An 18126-nucleotide genomic window follows, 5' to 3' on the forward strand; every position below is an offset into this window, starting at 1 on the left:
ATCCCCCCCCCCAGTTGGGGGCGTGCAGGAGGCAGCCAATCAAAGATTCTCTTGCATCATCGGTGTTTCTATCTCTGGCTTCCTCTCTGAAATCCATAAGCATATTTTAAAAATATAAATACATAAAATACCCATGTTGTAAAAAAAAGATGAGATGCAGAATCTCAGTCGGGCCCAAGGAATGTAGGACGGATCTAGCAGCTCCCGAGTCCTCGTTCCAGGCTTCCTCCGCCCCCACTCAGTTGTCGCCAAAGCCCGGAGCGCGGGATTTCCCCGAGGAACAGGACGGCGAACGGGAGCGGCGGCGCGGCCGGGAGCGGCGCACGGGGCATGCTCAGTGGCGCGGCCGGCTGGGTGGCCCAGCAGCTGGACCCGGATCTGCTCGGCGCTCGGCGCGGCGGCGACGTGAGCGCGCAGGGGGGCGGCGGCCTCGCCTCGTCTCTTTCTCTGCGCCTGGGTCGGGTGGGTGACGCGGAGCGCGAGAGAGATGTCGGATTTCGACAGTAACCCGTTTGCCGACCCGGACCTCAACAACCCCTTCAAGGTGAGCGTCGCCCCCAGCCTCTCCCGCCGCCGCAAGGTGTCCTTGTTTGCGGAAACCGACAAGTTCCTTCGCGCCCACCGCGCCCGCCCCTCGGCTGCTCTCTGCCGCCTCGACTGGGGCTCCGGGCCGCGGCGGCACTCCTTTTGGGGTTCGCGCCCGGGGCCCCCGCGTCACTGGCTTGGGGGTCGGAGCGGAACCTCTTCAGCTCCGCTTCCTGACCCTCTTCCCCACGTCCCCGACTGAGGAGCGTCATCCCCTGGCCCCGGAGTGGGCCCGAGCGCCCGAGGGCTCCCGGCCTCCTGTCGGGAGCGGCCCGGGTGGGAGCCCTGGCAGGTGGAGTTGTCACCTGCCAGGCTGGCTCGGCTGGCCCGGCCCGGCCCGGCCCGGCCCGGGCGGCGGCGGAGGGGGAGGGAGGGAGCTTGCCCTCCGTGGGGTTGTCATGGGGACCCGAGGTGGCGCCGAGGAGCTCTGCCTGGAGTGATGGCCGAGGTGTGTAGAAGAGGTGAGGGCACCGAGTAGGCTGCAATTTAAAAAAAGGGGGATGGTGGTGGTATTTTTATTTCTTAAACTTGTGTTGCGCTCAGAGATACTTGTGTGGCGCTGCCACCCCTCTCTCGACGTTTAGGCTGAGGTTGGAGGGTCTGCTATCGAAGTAAAAAATGAACACACCTGTCAAAGAATAGTGCAGGCGGACGATCACCTGCCCACCTAGCTGCTCCTGGGAAGGGGAGCGCCGGGCTGTGTTCCAAGCTCCCCGTGCGTCACCGGTCCTCCGGGCTGTATCAGGATACCGTTCCCTCCCCACGTGAGCTCCCGTCCTTCTCGGAGACAGCCTCCTTCATCAGCCTTAGCCCCGGGAGGGTCTGGCTCAGGAACGGCCAAGGGAGGAGGCGAAGGAGTTCATGATCTGCGCTTCCCTGAGTGCAGTAGCTAAACAAGTAGCTCCCGAAAAGCACACCGGGTTTGTCCATGAGCTCCGCTGCCTAGGACGCGAAAGTTGTTCCCAAATGCTGGTTGGAAGGGAAGTCGTTTCTTAATTTCCCCTGGATATAGGCAGTAGTAACCTGAATTCGTAGTCTCACAAAATGAAATCGTAACTTTAATTTGTGGTCACGTGAGTGCCACCCTTGGCTTGTTGAGTTTACATTTCTTCTTTGTACTCCTGGTTTGATCTCTGATGAAGAATCTGGAAGAGAAAAAAATATCCCAATTTTGATTTTTCGCCTGATAATTTGATGGAGGATTGTGTTAATTAGATGACCCTGGTTATAATTGACAATTGGACGCACTCTGTATAAACGTAGAATGGACCCATTTGTCACTATCCTTTGCCTCTAATTTCACTTGAGAAAATTCTGTGCAACTGGCAGGGAACTTTCAGGTTTTTACAGATGATATGGTTGCATTTTAAGGAGATTTTTCTCACTCAGAAGTGTAGTATGTAGTGTCCTATCATTCCATGTTGTGGAAAATCTGATTATTTAGTCATAGAACTTCTAAAGAGAGATTTCATAACTTGCCAAATGGGTGTTATTTTAAAGTTATAATATTAAGAACATGTTAGATTTTCCTTATTCACTTAATTCATTAATGCTATTTTTCAGTGTCTGACATTGTGGCTATCAGTTTCCTATTTGGTCATTCCATTTCATACCATATTTTATATATCTGGTTCTCTTTTATTAAAATTTTTTCCTTTATATTGAACTTATTGGGATGACAGAGGTTAACAAAATTATACAGGTTTCAGGTGCACAGTTCTGCAACATGTCATCTGTACACTGTATTGTGTGTTCACCACTCCAAAGCAAGTCGTCTTCCATCACCATTTATCCCCCCTATACCTTACTCCACCTCCCCCTACTCCTATAGCTGGTGTTCTTGCTATTGCACGACATTGTCTTCTTCTTAGCCCAGAATGCTCTTTTGTGACATCTAGTGTTGCCATGACACTTTCCTCGTCTGCCACACATAAGGTTTCTGTACTAATTCTAACCCCCCAAATAGTTTTAAATACTCATTGATAGTGGCATAAAATTATAAACTTTTTGTTCTTTATAAGTGGATGCACACAGAGGATAATTTTTATTCAGGTTCATAAAATATTTCAAGGGATGGATAATTTAGGCCTAAAGAAGACCTGATTGCACACATGTTCCTGTTTATGGTCTTTCCTTGTTTTTATTGACAGTCCCAGCACAGTGTATCTGACCCTTTATCTTTCCATTTGTTTCTAGCTGCCCTTCCTCTTTCAAAGTCAAACTTGGCATCTATAGCATATTCTTTCTTCCTTCACTTTTGCCTGCCTTCTATGTAAATGCCATTTTTGAAATAGCATTTCTGGTCCTCTCTACCTAAATATAAAAAGTTTCTAGATCCATCTTTGTATTACTTTATAATCACCTTTCTTTTCAAATATGTTAATATTTTCAATATTATAAAATAAAGTTCATATTTTCAAAATATATGATATTTTATATTTGGCAACTACCTAATTACTTGATTAAAAGCTACTTGATTTCCATTGCTTTTTCAGAGTTTTAAAATATTTCTTTTGCTTCACTTTCATGTTAGGAACACTTTTTAAAAAAAAATATATATTTTATTGATTTTTTTACAGAGAGGAAGGGAGAGGAATAGAGAGTTAGAAACATCGATGAGAGAGAAACATCGATCAGCTGCCTCCTGCACACCTCCCACTGGGGATGTGCCTGCAACCAAGGTACATGCCCTTGACTGGAATCGAACCTGGGACCTTTCAGTCCGCAGGCCGACGCTCTATCCACTGAGCCAAACCGGTCACAGCTTAGGAACACTTTTTGTCAGCATCTTCATTTGAGCCATGTCATGAAAATAATTTCTGATGATATGTCTTTAGGTAATGTGACTACAGTGGTTTACTTGATTTTATTAGCTGTTGTAAAGTTATTTGCTGGATTCAGTTCATTTTTTTGATTGATTGCTTTATTTTAGGAGTTGTGATAGGCTCAGTTAATAAGTTTATGGCATTTGATTAATTTTCATTGTGCATCAAGAAACTTGGAATAACTGGAAATGTATAATAATCTGAAAAAAAGATTATTATATGGTCGTTTTTGATAATCGAATCTTTAGTAAAATGTGGTTTTAAAGCTAGAGAGGAAAACATTTTCTGTATAGTCAATGTATTTATTGAGTAATTGCTGAATGTTATTTATTCTTTTCAGTTATCATTCTTTCAACAACTATTAAAGAAACATTTCTATTTTTAAGGATATTAGCCTAACATGGCAGCAAACATGCTTGGAAAGTGAAATAAAAGGAGAGAGTTTAATAACCAGAGGAGAGATCAGTAATATAGGATCTTATAAGTCAGTGAAAGAGTGTATGAGTACAGGTCATTATGAGTGTAACTTGTTCAAAGGAGGGAACAGTAAGTGGCCAGAAAATTTTCATGTCTCCTAATATGATTTAATATATGGTATTAATGTGCTAATTGATTGTATTAGAAAATTCACTGTAGAAATAAGTTAATGTAATTTCTTAAAATAGAATAAAAATCTCAAAGTTGGGAAAGGAAAATCTTAAAATGTATTTAGTTAGAGCTTATTCTATGTATGAAAAAAAGCCTAGATTCATGCTATTTTACATTTGACAATGACCCTAATTTCTTCTTGATTAAGAACCTTTTGATTTCTATTGCTAACTTGCAACTTGCTCATTCTTGTTTTTTTTAAAATCCTCACCCGAGGATATTTTTTTCCATTGAGGGAGAAAGTGAGGGAGAGGAAGAGGGAGAGGGAGAAAGAGAAAGAAACATCCATGTGAGAGAGACACATTGATGGGTTTCGGCCAGCATCGGCCCCTACTGGTCCGGGATGCAACCCAGGTGTGTGCCCTTGACTGGAATCGAACCGGAGACCCTTTAGTGCACAGACCAATGCTCCAACCACTGAGCAATCCTGGCCAGGGTTTGCTCATTGTGTTATATCCAGGTGTAGGTAGTGCAGAATTGGCATTAGAACTTAGATCTCCTGATTCCAAGTCCACTGCTGATGGCACTCTATTTGGTTGCACTTTGCACAACAAAATTCTTGTTTTGTATTTGGTGCATTTGATCTTGGCTTTGTCACTAACCAACCATGAGACCTTGGAAAGTTACTTAGCCACTCTACATCTCAGTTTACTATTCTGTAAAATAGGATAATGATACCATTACCTTCTCCATAGGATTGTTAATAGGATTAGATGAACATACATTTAGCATGTAATAAGTGCTCAATGCATGATGGCTTTAATCTGATAATAATAAGTAGTATTAATAGTAATTCAAGGAATTGTATTTAATTACATATAACCATATTATTCTTAGCTTATTAATTTGGTGAAGTTCATGTTCCTTTTGACTCTTCTAGAGTGCTAGTAGTAGTTTTTTGGCAGGTCATAGTTGAGGAATTAAGGTAAAAAATAATGAAGTGGTTTGCCCTGAGTCACCCTGCTAGACTAATTCCAGGTTGTCTGAATTCTAATGCTTTATCACTGCATATGCTTCCTCTCTAATTAAGTAACTCTATTAAAATGGAGCACAATGTCCATTTTGTTTTGGCCTCAAAAATTAATTCTCTATCTCTTAAACATGGCTTACAACTCAGCATTCTTATTTATGTTATCTTTTAAGTTACAGTAATGTTGAAAGTATTCTAAGAATTTAGTTGAAGTTAAAAATTGAAAACCTCATCATTAAAAAGTGACCCATAATTCAAAGATGTTACCTATTTTGTTTTCATCTACATTAAGTTGATGTCACTCCTCCCTTATCCATTTAAATTTTAAGATTGGAGATATTTTAGCATTAGGAAAGGATTTTGAGTATTTCTTCTGTAATAGTTTAACATTGCAAAGTTTTATCTTTCAACATTAATATGGACATAGTGATAGTAGTAGTTATGGTATTTTACATTCAGATCAACTGTGTAAGTTCCCACTCGTTTTTCTTAGGTTGATGTTTTTAAAAAGCATGTGTTCTGCTGCTGATTATATTTCATCAAATTAAGATGCATTATTATTTACCACTGTCTGTTATCTGTCACTGTATAACAAATAGTCCCAAAATGCAGTGGCTTAAAACAATTATTTGCTTACTATTCTCTTGCTTAGCTGGTCAGTTTGTTTACTTTTGAATGTTAGTGGTTGAAGTCATTCAGGTGGCTTCAATCATCTAGCCCAGCAATTTTCAACCGGTGTGCTGTAAGAGTTTTTAAAATATGCAATACCTGACTATTTAGTCAGAGGCACAGACCCCTTTTCCCTTAGATTGTCAAATAAAAAAAATGACAACAGCCAACACAACAGTAGTCCTCTGGCATGAATGCCCTGTCTTGAACCATAAATGTATAGGTCACATAATAGAATTGCATCTTATTGGTCATGTCGCATAATAAGGTTGCATTTGATTGGTTAATTCTTGGTACCAGAAATCCTTATATACAAGTATAGGCACCTGATTTTTTAAAAAGTCACTTTGGAGCAAAAAGGGGAGGTAATTACTATTATTATTATTATTTTTTTTGTAAATCAAAATTATACCTGTTTTTTGTCAGATTGGCAAAAAATATAATTTTTGTGTTTGTGTGCTGTAGAATTTTAGTAATTAGTTTATGTGTGCCATGAGATGATGAAGGTTGAAAATTGCTGATGTAGGCCCTTCACTGAGGCTGGATTGTTTAAGATGTCCTCATTAAAGTATCTCACAGTTACCTGGGGCTGTCAGTGGGGGACAACAATTGGTTCTCTTTCATGTGGCCTCTCTACTAGGAATAGTTTAGGTGGTTTACATAGTGGCCACATTGTTCCATGAGGGTAAGAGCTGAAGCTGCAAGGCTTCTTGAGTCATTTCACTTCAGCTACATTGTTAGTCAAAACAAGCCACAAAGCTAGCCCAGTTTAAAAGGAGAGGGGAGGATTAGATTCCACTTCTTGATCAGAGCAGCTGTGTCCCTCTTGATACAGACCTAGGACCTGGAAAGATATACCCAGAATCAAATGGTGAGACAGTTACAGGATAACCTCAATACACACTTCTATTCAAATAGGGGAGGAGGGGGAGGCACTATTGCTGGTCCATAGCAAGTCTGAAATCCAGCCAGGTTCCTGTATTTATTGTCCCCTACTTTAGGGGCAATGAGTGTTCCTTGATTAGGTACCACTTCTACTACCTGGAAGTCTTTCCTTAATCTTTTCCTTCTGCTTTTGGCTCCACCTTCTGAGAAGTCATTTTCCTCTGTCATAAATGACCCCTGTTTGCAGCTGAGTAGCATTTTCAGTCAGCTTCCTACCTGTTGAAAGTTGGGAGCTCAAAAGCCTCTTTTCATTTTGAAATGTCTCAGTTCCTTTTAGTTCAGATTGGCACAACTCTCTTAACAATTTCTTGTTAATCTTATCAGGGTTCAAACTGTACCTTAAAACACATCCATTATTCTTTTTGAGACAGTTGTTTTTATGTAGGCTAGATTGTCAGGGTGCTTGGGATCAACACTCTTAAGTTATTTAGAAAACCTTTTGTCTAGATTGAGCATCTCCTATGACCAGTGAAAGCTCTCAGGCAGGTATAAGGGGAAGCTGCTAATGGGGGTGGGGTATTTTTTTTTTTTTACCAAACTAGTATTTGAACACAGTTTTATTTTGGTCCCATGAGTCTAACAATAATCATAATGGAGATGATGGTGACTGAAAAATTTTGAAAGTAAACTCTTTTACTGATATTACCAAAACAAAGTTTTTGTGTGGCTTTTTTGGGGAGTACAATTAATATTTAGTAGTGCTGAATGCAGATTCAGGACATTTATTGGATATTTTTTTAATATGATTCACCAGTGTGATTTAGTTTCTGAGAAATATATATTGGATTAATGAAATTAGTGATCATTTTTAAAAAATGAAAGTACAATATTCTGTTCTGATCTATCCCACAGGTATGCCAAGTACTTATTTAAAGAGTTGGTTGAACAAAGTAGAATGTGCCCAGAGAAGAAGTCAGAATAGTCATGAGTCTGGAATCAAGCTCTAGGAAGAATAATTGAAGTTTAGATTACTCAGTAGGTTTCCGTCTACAGAGGCTAAAGGGAAGTACGAGACATTCAGATACTTGAAAAGTCTTGATTGGTTGAGTAAATAAACCTGATTTTGCTTCAGAGGAAAAAAAAGACCTAAGGCTAATTGTCAGAGCTTACATTGAGATACTTTTGTCCTAACAAAGATTTAAAAGCATCTGTTAGAATAGCCTGACAATGCTTTTTTTTTTGTAATGGAGTTCCCCAGTACTTGAAGGAATTCAAGCAGAATTGGGATGACCTATCAGAGATGCTGAGGTAGAGATTTTTTTAACGTTGTTTTTGATTTTACAGAGGGAGGGCGGGGAGAGGAGGGGGAGGGGAGGGAGGGGTGGGAGGGGGAAGGGGAGGGGAGAAGGCGCACAGTAATCGGCTGCTTCCTGCACACCCCTACTGGGTATTGAACTTACAACTTGGGTTGTGCCCTGACTGGGAATCAAACTGGTGAACTTTTGGTGCATGGAACGATGCTCAACCAACTGAGCCACAGTGGCTAGGGCTGAGGTAGAGATCTTTGTATCTTAAGTTTTTTGTACTTTGAACTTTGTAATTACATTTTTGTACCAGTGTGGACCATTTTGTGAATTAATAAACTCTTATCTTTTAATGTGTTGGTATTAGGATTGAGTCTGATCATCTCAGCTAGAAAGGAGGCTTCATGTTTTAGGGGCCTGCTATGCTCTGAGCCTCAGTTTCTGCTGAGGGAATAGCCCTTAGTGGTTGCTTACACAAAGGTGATCATGTCCTCTGTTGTGTGACCCTTGCCACACTGGCCTCAGCTGACTGGTCTTACCAAAAGTACCCGGCCCAAGAAAAGCCAGTCTCTGAGCTGATCAAAAGCAAATAAAATTGTTTAGTCCAAAAATTTTGCCCCAATAGGAACAAAGATAGCTAACTGTGCTATCAGGAAAGTGAATGAAAGCACGGGGGTAGGGGGGGAAAGTCAGGTAGTTGTAGTGGGAATAACTGTGGAAAGACATGAGGAAAGAGCCTAATTATCTTAATCATGAAACACTAGAGTAGAAATCATCTGGCCTGGACTTCTGAGGGTTATTTTCTAGAATTCTTGTCCCTTATTAGAACTGATCTTGAGCTACAAGAGATATTGCCATGTCTTGAAGAATTCCAACTTCTGTGAAACCTGGCATCTTTTTTAAAAAATAATTCCTCCCTTCCCCCAACATTTGAGGTGACCAGAATTTGTTTCATTCAACCAGAATTGCCAAAAGGTAATGCAAGGTAACATTTTCTTGTGAAAACCATGATAGAGTTAAATCTGTATTTAGACTTAATATAGATCTGAATGACAGAGTATAGGTCTACATGATAGAATTAAACCTGTATTTAGTTTTTGGTGGTAGAGATGTTTTTAAATCACATAGGGGAAATTTCCCAACTTTCAATAGGTGTGGGAAGTAAAAGATGAAGTGGAGGGTGATTGGATTTGATTTTGTACCAAGTCTTATCACTTTATGCATATATACATAGCCCATGGACACAGACAATAGTGTGGTGAAGGCTTGGGAGTGGAGGATGCGGGGCAGAGGGGGTCAATGGGAAAAAAACAAAGGGGACATCTGTAATACTTTCATCAATAAAGATAAATTTTAAAAATATGTTTTTATTGATTTTTAGAGAGAGAGGAAGGGAGAGAGATAGAAACATCATCGATTGCCCATCTTCTGCACGCCCTCCCCCGCCACCTCTAGGGATTGAGCCCGCAACCCGGGCATGTACTCTGAAGGGGGATTGAACCTCGATCTCCTGGTTTCTGGGTCTATGCTCAACCAATGAGCCATGCAGACAGGGCCAAGTCTTACCACCTTTATTTTGTTACTTCTGAGGCAGCCTATAACTTCTGACTTCACATGGTAGACCAGCATGGAGCCCCTGTTCTCCTCCCCTATGCAAGAACTGCCACAAGAAGTCTTTGTAGACCTATACACAGAGAGCAATCCAATAATCTCCTTCTCCCTGGTGGGTGCTTTTAAGAATTAGTAATATTAGTTTTTCAGTTGATGGATATTTGCGTTGTTTCTACCTTTTGACTATTATGAATAGTGCTACTATATGTATTTGTGTACAAGGTTTTGTTTCAACACATGTTTTAAAATCTCGGGTATATAGCTATGAGTGGAATTGCTAGGTCATATGGTAACTGTTGAATCATTTGAGGAACTGTTGGACTGTTTTCCAAAGGGGCTGCACTATTTTACATTCTTGCCAGAGGTATATGAGGGTTCTGCTTTCTCTACATCCTTATTAACACTTGTTATTACCTGTTTTTTATTCTAGCCATCCTAGTGGGTGTGAAGTATCTCGTTGTGGTTTTGGTTTTCATTTCCTTGATGGCTATATGATGTTGAAGCATATTTTTATGTGCTTATTGGCTATTTGTATATCTTTGGGAAAATATCTTTTTAGATCCTTTGCTTATTTTAAAATTGGGTTGACTTTTTTGTTATTAAGTTGTAAGAGATTTTTATATATTCTGGGTACAAGACCTTTATCCAGGTATATGACTTACAATATTTTTTTCTATTTGTTGATATTGTCTTTTTACTTTCTTGTTAATGTGCGTTGAAGCACAAAAGTTTTAACTTTGATTAAGTCCAAATTATCTGTATTTTGTGGCTTGAATTTTGATATTGTATCTATGAATCCTGTGCTAAATCTGAGGTAATGAAAATTTAATCCTATGTTTTCTTCTAAGAGTTAATAGTTTTAGCTCTTTGAGTTAATTTTTCTTTATGGTGTGAGGTAAGGTCGAACTTCATTCTTTTGTATGTGGATATCCAGTTATTCTAACACCATTTGTTGAACAGACTGTTTTTTCCCCCCATTGAATGATCTTGGCACCCTTGTCAGAAATCTCTGTACTTTTTCTTAATCTTGCTAAACAAATGGAATATTTTATCTAAAAAGCTCTTTATATTTCATGCAGAATGGCTCCCAAATACCTGATGATTGTCCCTAGAGTATATATATGTTAGCTTGCCCAGCTTTCAAAATTGCCAGAGCTAGTGTTGCAACTGCTTCTAAATCTCTGCTTGCTTTAAGATGTTCTTTTTTTTAAAAGAAACAATGTGATAAAGGGTTTTACACTTGTTTTTAGAATATAATTTTGAACACACTATCAATATTACCAATTTGATTTTTCTTTTTCCATAAAAGAAACACTTCCATTTATTTTACAAAATACAGATGAATTACTGAATACATATTGGAACCTCTTAAGCTAATAAAGAAAGGGAATAAGTGTATTATTGTAAGGTGTTTTGCTTGAGTGTTGTGAGATCAAACATTGAGTATTGGTGGGATAAAACTGGAAGAAGGGATTTGTAATAGCTATACACTGATAATTTTAACTTGATTGTTAAGTTAAACAAGGAAAGATAAATACAACACTTGAATGCAAGTGACTTAGTTTGTGTAGCTATTAAAGGTTTTTGCTTATCAGTCAAAACAATGGATATTGTAGAAACATTATTACACAATAAATAGTGGCCTAGTTGTATGCATGCTGTTGGCAGCCATTTTACTTGTGGGAATCCTCTAATGGTGGTTAGAATCCTCATATGGGGATTTGGAATAAATATAGAAAGTGGTGAGAAATGAAAGTGGAAAGTGGTGGGAAAAGAGTAGGAATATTGGCTAGTCATGGCCAGGAGTTGGTATACTAGTGTAATTTTACTACCATTTAGCAATTTCCCTAGAGCTGTTAATACTTGTTTTAGGTTGATTTAGTCAATCTTTCATTTTATTTTTTGGCATCTGAGTCATAAATTTTAGTGAATTTGCTTGCAAGTAAGTGGCATATTGTAAAAATGCAAATTAATGTATTTTCAAAACTAAAAACAAATATATTACATGCTTTTTCTATTTGATTAAAACAACTTTTTATGGAAATGTTTATATTTGAATCTCAGGAGTACTTAACCACCATGTAGAGTTGAGTTTTCAGGAAAATATTCTATGAACTATATGTATTGCAGACAAACATTTCTGTGTCTTTAACCTGGTGTTAGGGGGGTTAGAGGAAGGAGTAAATGAACTTTGCAGAGCTTTGTCTTCCACTAGCAGAGGGGAGTAGGTAAAAGGGTGGTTCTAGAACCAGGCCGCCTACCAAGTTTGCTTCTCTTACTTCCTAGCTAGGTGACCTTAGGCAAATTACTTAATTTATCTGCCTTCCATATATAGTTGTTTTGTTTGTTTGTTTGTTTTTTACATTTTTTACAGTTCCAGGAGTTGTTTTTTCCCTGCTGAATCAAGACAAAGATGGGAAGCTCTTAAAATAACAGTGCAAGATTATCTTTGGTTGCAACATGTGATTATTTATCCTCCCTATTTCATCCCTAAATTGCCTATATTTTCTAAGGCAGACTGTAATTTTTATTAACTTTTGGGTATTAACAGAAATAGTAACAAAGACAAAACATACAAATTATTGGTTGTCTTACAAAGTTTAGGGCTTTTTATATATCATAAGAACTGAGGGTAATAATGAGAGCTGTTTATTTTTATGACAAATTACCTTGTGATGTAAGTTTTCTTTAAGTGTTGGAAAGTTGTGCACACTTGTTTTCCAAAGTGGCTATACCATTTTATATTCTTGCCAGAGGTTCTTTTTATGATATTTGAGTCTGTTCTTAATGTTATGATTGCTTTTTGAAGTCATGGAAAGCTAGCAGGAGGTGAATTCTGGTCTCACAACTGGAATTCTGAACATTCCCCCCTCCATCCCCCGCCTCCCCAGATATATTGTTGTAGAGAATGCTTAGATTTGGTGGTACTATGATTTTAAGTACTGATCTGGGGAGCTTACCTACCAAGTTATCAAGAGTAGATTATTTGTTTAGTCAGAATTTGTTTCATAAGAAAATCTTCTATGAACTATACATTTACTCTTAAGTGGAAAAACTATATTTAAAAGTTAAATACTTATAATATGACCTAATTACTGAGACCTTTTAAAATTTGTTCACATAATTTTGCTTGGCACATTTAGTGGTATTTTGGTATTTTATATATTAAAGGAGCAGATGACATGATATACTGTATATAGAGAACCCTAAAGATAAGTGAATTCAGTAAAGTAGCAGGATACAAAAGAAATATCAAAAAATCAGTTGCATTTTTATACACCAATAATGAGCTCTCAGAAAGGGAAACTAAGAAAACAATCCCATTTACAATTACATCGAAAAACCCCACGTAGGAATAAATTTAACCAAGGGTGTAAATAGCCTATACTTGGAAAATTATAAGATACCAAAGAAAGAAACTGAAGATACAAATAAGTGGAAGCATGTACCATGTTCATAGATAGAAAGAATTACCATCATTAAAATGTTTACACTACCTACCCAAAGCAATCTATGGATTCAACGCAGTTCCTATCAAGATACCAATGGCGTATTTCATGAAACTAGAACAAATATTCCACAAGTTTATATGGAGCCACAAAAGACCCTGTATAGCCACAGCAATCTTGAGAAAGAAGAACAAAGTTGGAAGAATAATTCTCTCTGATATCAAACTACTATAAGGCCATAATAATCAAAACAGCATGTATGCATGGTACTGGCATAAAAACAGATGTATAGATCAATGGAACAGAATAGAGAACCCAGAAATAAACCCACGCCTCTATATTCAACTAATATTTGACAAAAAAGGCAAAAACATATAATTGGGTAAAGATAGGCTATTCAATAAATGGTTTGGGGCAAATTGGACAGATACATGCAAAAAAGAAAAAGAAACTAGACCACCTTCTTACACCACAAGAATAAATTCAAAGTGGATTAAAGACTTAAATGTTAGACTAGAAATCATAAAAATCCTGTAATCTCTGGGTGATAAGAGTCAATAGGCACTGCTGATTTTAAGTTCACCTTCTTCTTTAGCAGTCATTTATCTAGATGGTAAGAATTTATCCATCTTTGTAATTCCTGTCCCATAAATCATTTCACCAGTCATTCATTGTCCATTCCCAAGTGTTGTTTTTTTTTTAATTTTTAAAGACCTAAAATATGCTCTTTGATTACTTAGAGTATAAATCAAACTTAATATACATTTGTTCTCACATTAATCAAATCTGACATGAGCAGGTTTGTATTTTGAAAAACTCCCCATTCTGGTTTATCATGAAGAATAGATTGGGGAGCTAATCAGAAGATGGGAAGAAGACAAGTAAAAAGGCTATTGTAATTTACATGTGAGAAATACTAGCATCTTGATCTAGGGTGGGGGGCAGGTGGAGAAGTGGATAGAAAGAAAGGAAAAGCAAGAAAGGAAGGAAGGAGAGAGCTGGGGCTGATAGAAGCTTGAGGGTGATATATGGTTGAATGAATGTTTTTGTTTTTATTTGATTGTGTGCATTTTAAATATGACTGGGACTTGAAATGTAGGTGTGAGCCATCCTATTGAGAGGAAGCAGTTGAACATAGAGAAAAGGATAACTGAAAATATGGGTAGAGATGCAATTTAGTTATCGAGAGAGGTCTCCCCCCAGCCCAACCCCTCAGCTAAGTTTTGCCAAGTTGGCTTAAACTTTTGAACTGTAGGGAGTATCTAATACGAAGAAAAATAAAGGATAAATTAAAGACTAGAGTTATATTTGTGTTATTCTCCCTCATTTTTTGAAGGGAAAGAGAAAAAAGGGTAAAATGAGTTAAACAGTAATTTAACAGCAGTTTTTGATCAGTGAGTGTGTTGTGAATCAGTATGTATGCTAGGGAGCAGTAAGTATTCAGACCTACTAAAATCTTTCTCTCACAACAGATTTTATTTAAATACTAGAGGCCTGATGCACGAAATTCATGCAAGGGGCTAGGCCCTCGCAGCCCCGGCTTCGTCCAGAAGGTCGTCTGGACGGTCGTTCCGCTGTTCAGCCGTCTGGTCTAATTAGCATATTATGCTTTTATTATTATAGATAGTTAATGGCACAAACTTTTTATGTAGAGTTTTAATGGAATACAAAATGGCAGAGAATATTGGTTTCACCTGTTCCAGTTTTAAGGCATGAAGATGGGTTCAGGTTACCTTAGGTGATAGAAATCTATTGTTAGGATTCTTGTAGGAGGGAAGGTAGCCCAACAGTCACTGAAGTTGTACTGAATTCATTCTCTGGAAGCTAACAAGTTGTCTCCTCAACTTCCTTCCACCAAGTAGTGGAAGTCATTTTCACATGAAATCAATATGTATAAAACGGAAAAATTGAGTTGCATTGATTCAAGTGAAGATTAGAGGGTTGATCTGTTACCCTCTTTTCCCTCTTGTGCCCTCACACTTCCTCTTTTTCTCTTCACCTTGAGGCCCTTTTAAGGTTCTGCAGTACCATATGAAAGAAAACTCCTGTAACAACAAGTTATTACTCACTAACTAGAATAACTAGTAACTCTGTGTGCCCTGTTTTTGCTTTGGTGATTCACTGGCAACTCTAGTTATTGCCATTCCCTTTAGATGCTGTATCTACTACTCTTTTTTCTGGTCACTATCTGGATCTACGAAGTCTTCACTTGCTGACTATAAACCCAGTTCTAAATTAACTGCAGCAATGCCACATCTAAAAATTTGATTAAAATATTCATATTTCTATTTTCTTAATTTTCCCCTGAGGCACACATTCCCTCTTGATAATCTTTCTGCTCTTCATTTTTAGAAAGCTTGGGAGGGGAATCCTGGGAAGTAGAATGATTTCATTCCCTCCTTCCCATGTTCTTGTGGAGCAAGCCTAGGACCTTTATTTTTTGTCTGTGCTGTACTTTTAATTTATCCTTACTACTTGAATTTTTGTTGTTGTTGCCAAGTTTGAGGTTCCTTATTCAGTAGCTGGTTTCATTTGGTTAAGGCAGAAGGATTTGGCAAGGTGAGGGTGGTTATGAGAAAGTTGATAAGGCTGGAAAGGTAGGCAGGTGCTGGGTTAGATGGTCAGAGCCTTGTATCTTATTTCAAGGAATTTGTATGTTATCTTATAGTTAGTGGAGAGCCTCTAAAAAAATTGAAATAGATGAGGGACATAGGAGAGGGGTTGGAAGAGGGGAATGACAAGGTTAGCTATTAATTTTTTAAAGGTAATTTTGATATCTGTGTTGAGGAAGATAAATAGGAGAAGGTACCTTATAGAAAAGAGAGCAGTGGTCTTCAGACTAGCAGCAGCACAACACCTGGGAAATACAGATTCTCAGGCCTTCCCCCAGACCTATTGAATCAGAAATTCTGGGGGTGGGGTGCAACAGTCGGTGTTTTATTTGATTCTGATGTATGCCAAAGTTTGAAAAGTAAGGATATGGAGGCCAATGAGGTTACATTTCAGTTTGCAAATGTTTTTCACATTAATTATGTAGTTGATTTAGTTGAGATGTTCATTATGTTTGTGTTTTATATTCATAATTACATTCACAATCAGAGAAATCCTATATATCCTATATAATAAAAGCCTAATATTCTAAGTGTCCAGTTGTCTGGTCAGCCATTCAACCAATCAAAGCATAATATGCTAATGATATGCTAAGGCCGCTCAACCGCTCACTATAATGTGCACTGACCACCAGGGGCCAGATAGTTGACCAGTCACTATGAAGTGCACTGACCACCACATGCTCCGACTGGTAGATTAGCTTGCTGCTGGGGTCTGGCTGATCAGGACTGAGCGAGACAGGCCAGACACGCCCTGGAGCCCTCCCGTGGTTCCTCTCCAGCTGGCCGACCTCTCATGTCCCTCCCTGGCCCTGATCATGCACCTGCGCTCTCTCGCAATCCTGGCTGAGGGACCCCCCCCCCCCCCCGCCAAGTGCACGAATTTGTGCACCGGGCCTCTAGTAGAGTAAATATTTAGGTTATTTCGATTGAGTTATTTGCAGGAAGGCCTAATATTAAAAGATTTGAAAAGCTGGGATAATGTGGTAGGTAATTTGTTATACTTCGGAAAGGGGAGACAGTCCAGGGTTATGTGGGAAAATAAACTATGGTCAGTGGAAGTATTGGAGTAGAATAAACAAGTAAGAGGTACTCAATTTTGAATGCTCTAGATCAGAGGTCCTCAAACTTTTTAAACAGGGGGCCAGTTCACTGTCCCTCAGACACTCCACACATGCGCACTGCGGGCCCGGGACCAGTCGGCTGTTAAGCAGGACAGGCAGCAGCGGCAAAAACTGCCGGATAAATGTTTCGGCAGGCCGCATGTGGCCCACGGGCCGTAGTTTGAGGACCCCTGCTCTAGATGTTACCTGTACAAGACATTGATTTGTAAAGTGGTACTTGGAATCTGTATTAGGGAAAACTGATGGAAGATATAAAAAGAGGAGAACCTGAACTCTGTGTGGAGTCTGAAGGAAAGGATGGTGGGTTTTTCCAAGATTTGTTAAGATGCTCTTGTGCAATCAGTTACACAGCTATCAAGATGTGGTCTATTTTTATTCTTTATATAATTGCGGGCATCTGATTTGCATCCAAACCAGTCTCCTTTTGTTTTTCTTTGAGGGTGCAAAGGCTGTGTGTTTAAATTTCAACTTTGTTGAAATGGAACTAAGTAAATCTGATAATCTTCTTTATTTTACTCTATTAGCTTTGCTGGGTGACCAAAAGTACAGATAAAGCAAATGCTTTGTAAATTGTGTCTTAAAGGATAAGTAAATTTTTGTCCCCTTCACATTTTATTCCAGGACCCATCTGTTACACAGGTGACAAGAAATGTTCCACCAGGACTTGATGAATACAATCCATTCTCGGATTCTAGAACAGTAAGATTATTCTTAATTGAACTACTTTTAAATGTTAAAAGTGAAATTAAATAGCAATTATATATCAATTATGGTTTTTTTAGTTGAATGGTTAAATTTATTTAAAACAGGCTGTTAGTATTTTATTTAGAATTTAGCAATTTAATTTTTTTTAAACAGGAAGTAATATCAGTAGTAATTGAAACTTACTTTGATGGTCCTAGTGAAATACTGCAAATTTTCTTTTATGTTCTACAAATTAAGTTGCTAACAATCCCTCTAGTATGTAAATCTTACTGCAGTACTTTAAATAGGAGAGGGAGGTTTGTTTGTTTGTTTTTTTTTTGGTATAGGTGTTGTCTTCATGGTAATGTAGGGTGATGTTTTCTTACAATGAAAGAGACCTATGTATGTAACTGTACCATGAATATTTGTATGATTGTCATTTGAATTATGTTATTCTAAATAGTATTAGCCGCTGGTAGACTAGAACCTCTGGAACTTTACCTGGCCTAGGAACATATTCTTCTCTTCAAAATTCATTGATTTATAAAATGTAGGAGTACGAGTAAAAATCCTTGTAGAACAGGGGTTCTGTACCCTAGATGCATATTAGAAACACCAGGGGAACTTTATTATACTGCCCATTAGTACCCTAATCTCTTATAGTTAGGGCAGTTTTGTTGTTTGTTTTTATTTTAGCCCTTTCATTGTGAACCAATTTCGAGAACTACTGAGGTAGGTTCTGTTTAGAATGCTCCTTCAAAAT

At 38.6% G+C, this 18126-nt stretch overlaps 1 protein-coding gene across 2 annotated transcripts in view; it reads left to right on the top strand.

The window, feature by feature from the left end:
* The first annotated feature begins 379 nt into the window (after positions 1-379).
* Positions 380-18126, top strand: part of SCAMP1 (secretory carrier membrane protein 1) — a 67576-nt gene continuing 49829 nt past the window's right edge. Inside the window, exons 1-2 of one of the 2 annotated variants that reach the window (XM_070412231.1) lie at positions 382-544; positions 17301-17378. In XM_070412231.1, the coding sequence (XP_070268332.1) occupies positions 488-544; positions 17301-17378 (135 nt within the window). In that variant the 5' untranslated portion in view covers positions 382-487. Of the gene's footprint in view, positions 545-17300; positions 17379-18126 lie in introns of both variants that reach the window. The other variant, XM_070412232.1, reaches the window with a different exon arrangement.

The sequence above is a fragment of the Myotis yumanensis genome, unplaced genomic scaffold (genome assembly GCF_028538775.1).
Source record: "Myotis yumanensis isolate MYYU_CA2020_CCGP unplaced genomic scaffold, mMyoYum1.0.hap1 SCAF_4, whole genome shotgun sequence".
Lineage (NCBI taxonomy): Eukaryota > Metazoa > Chordata > Mammalia > Chiroptera > Vespertilionidae > Myotis > Myotis yumanensis.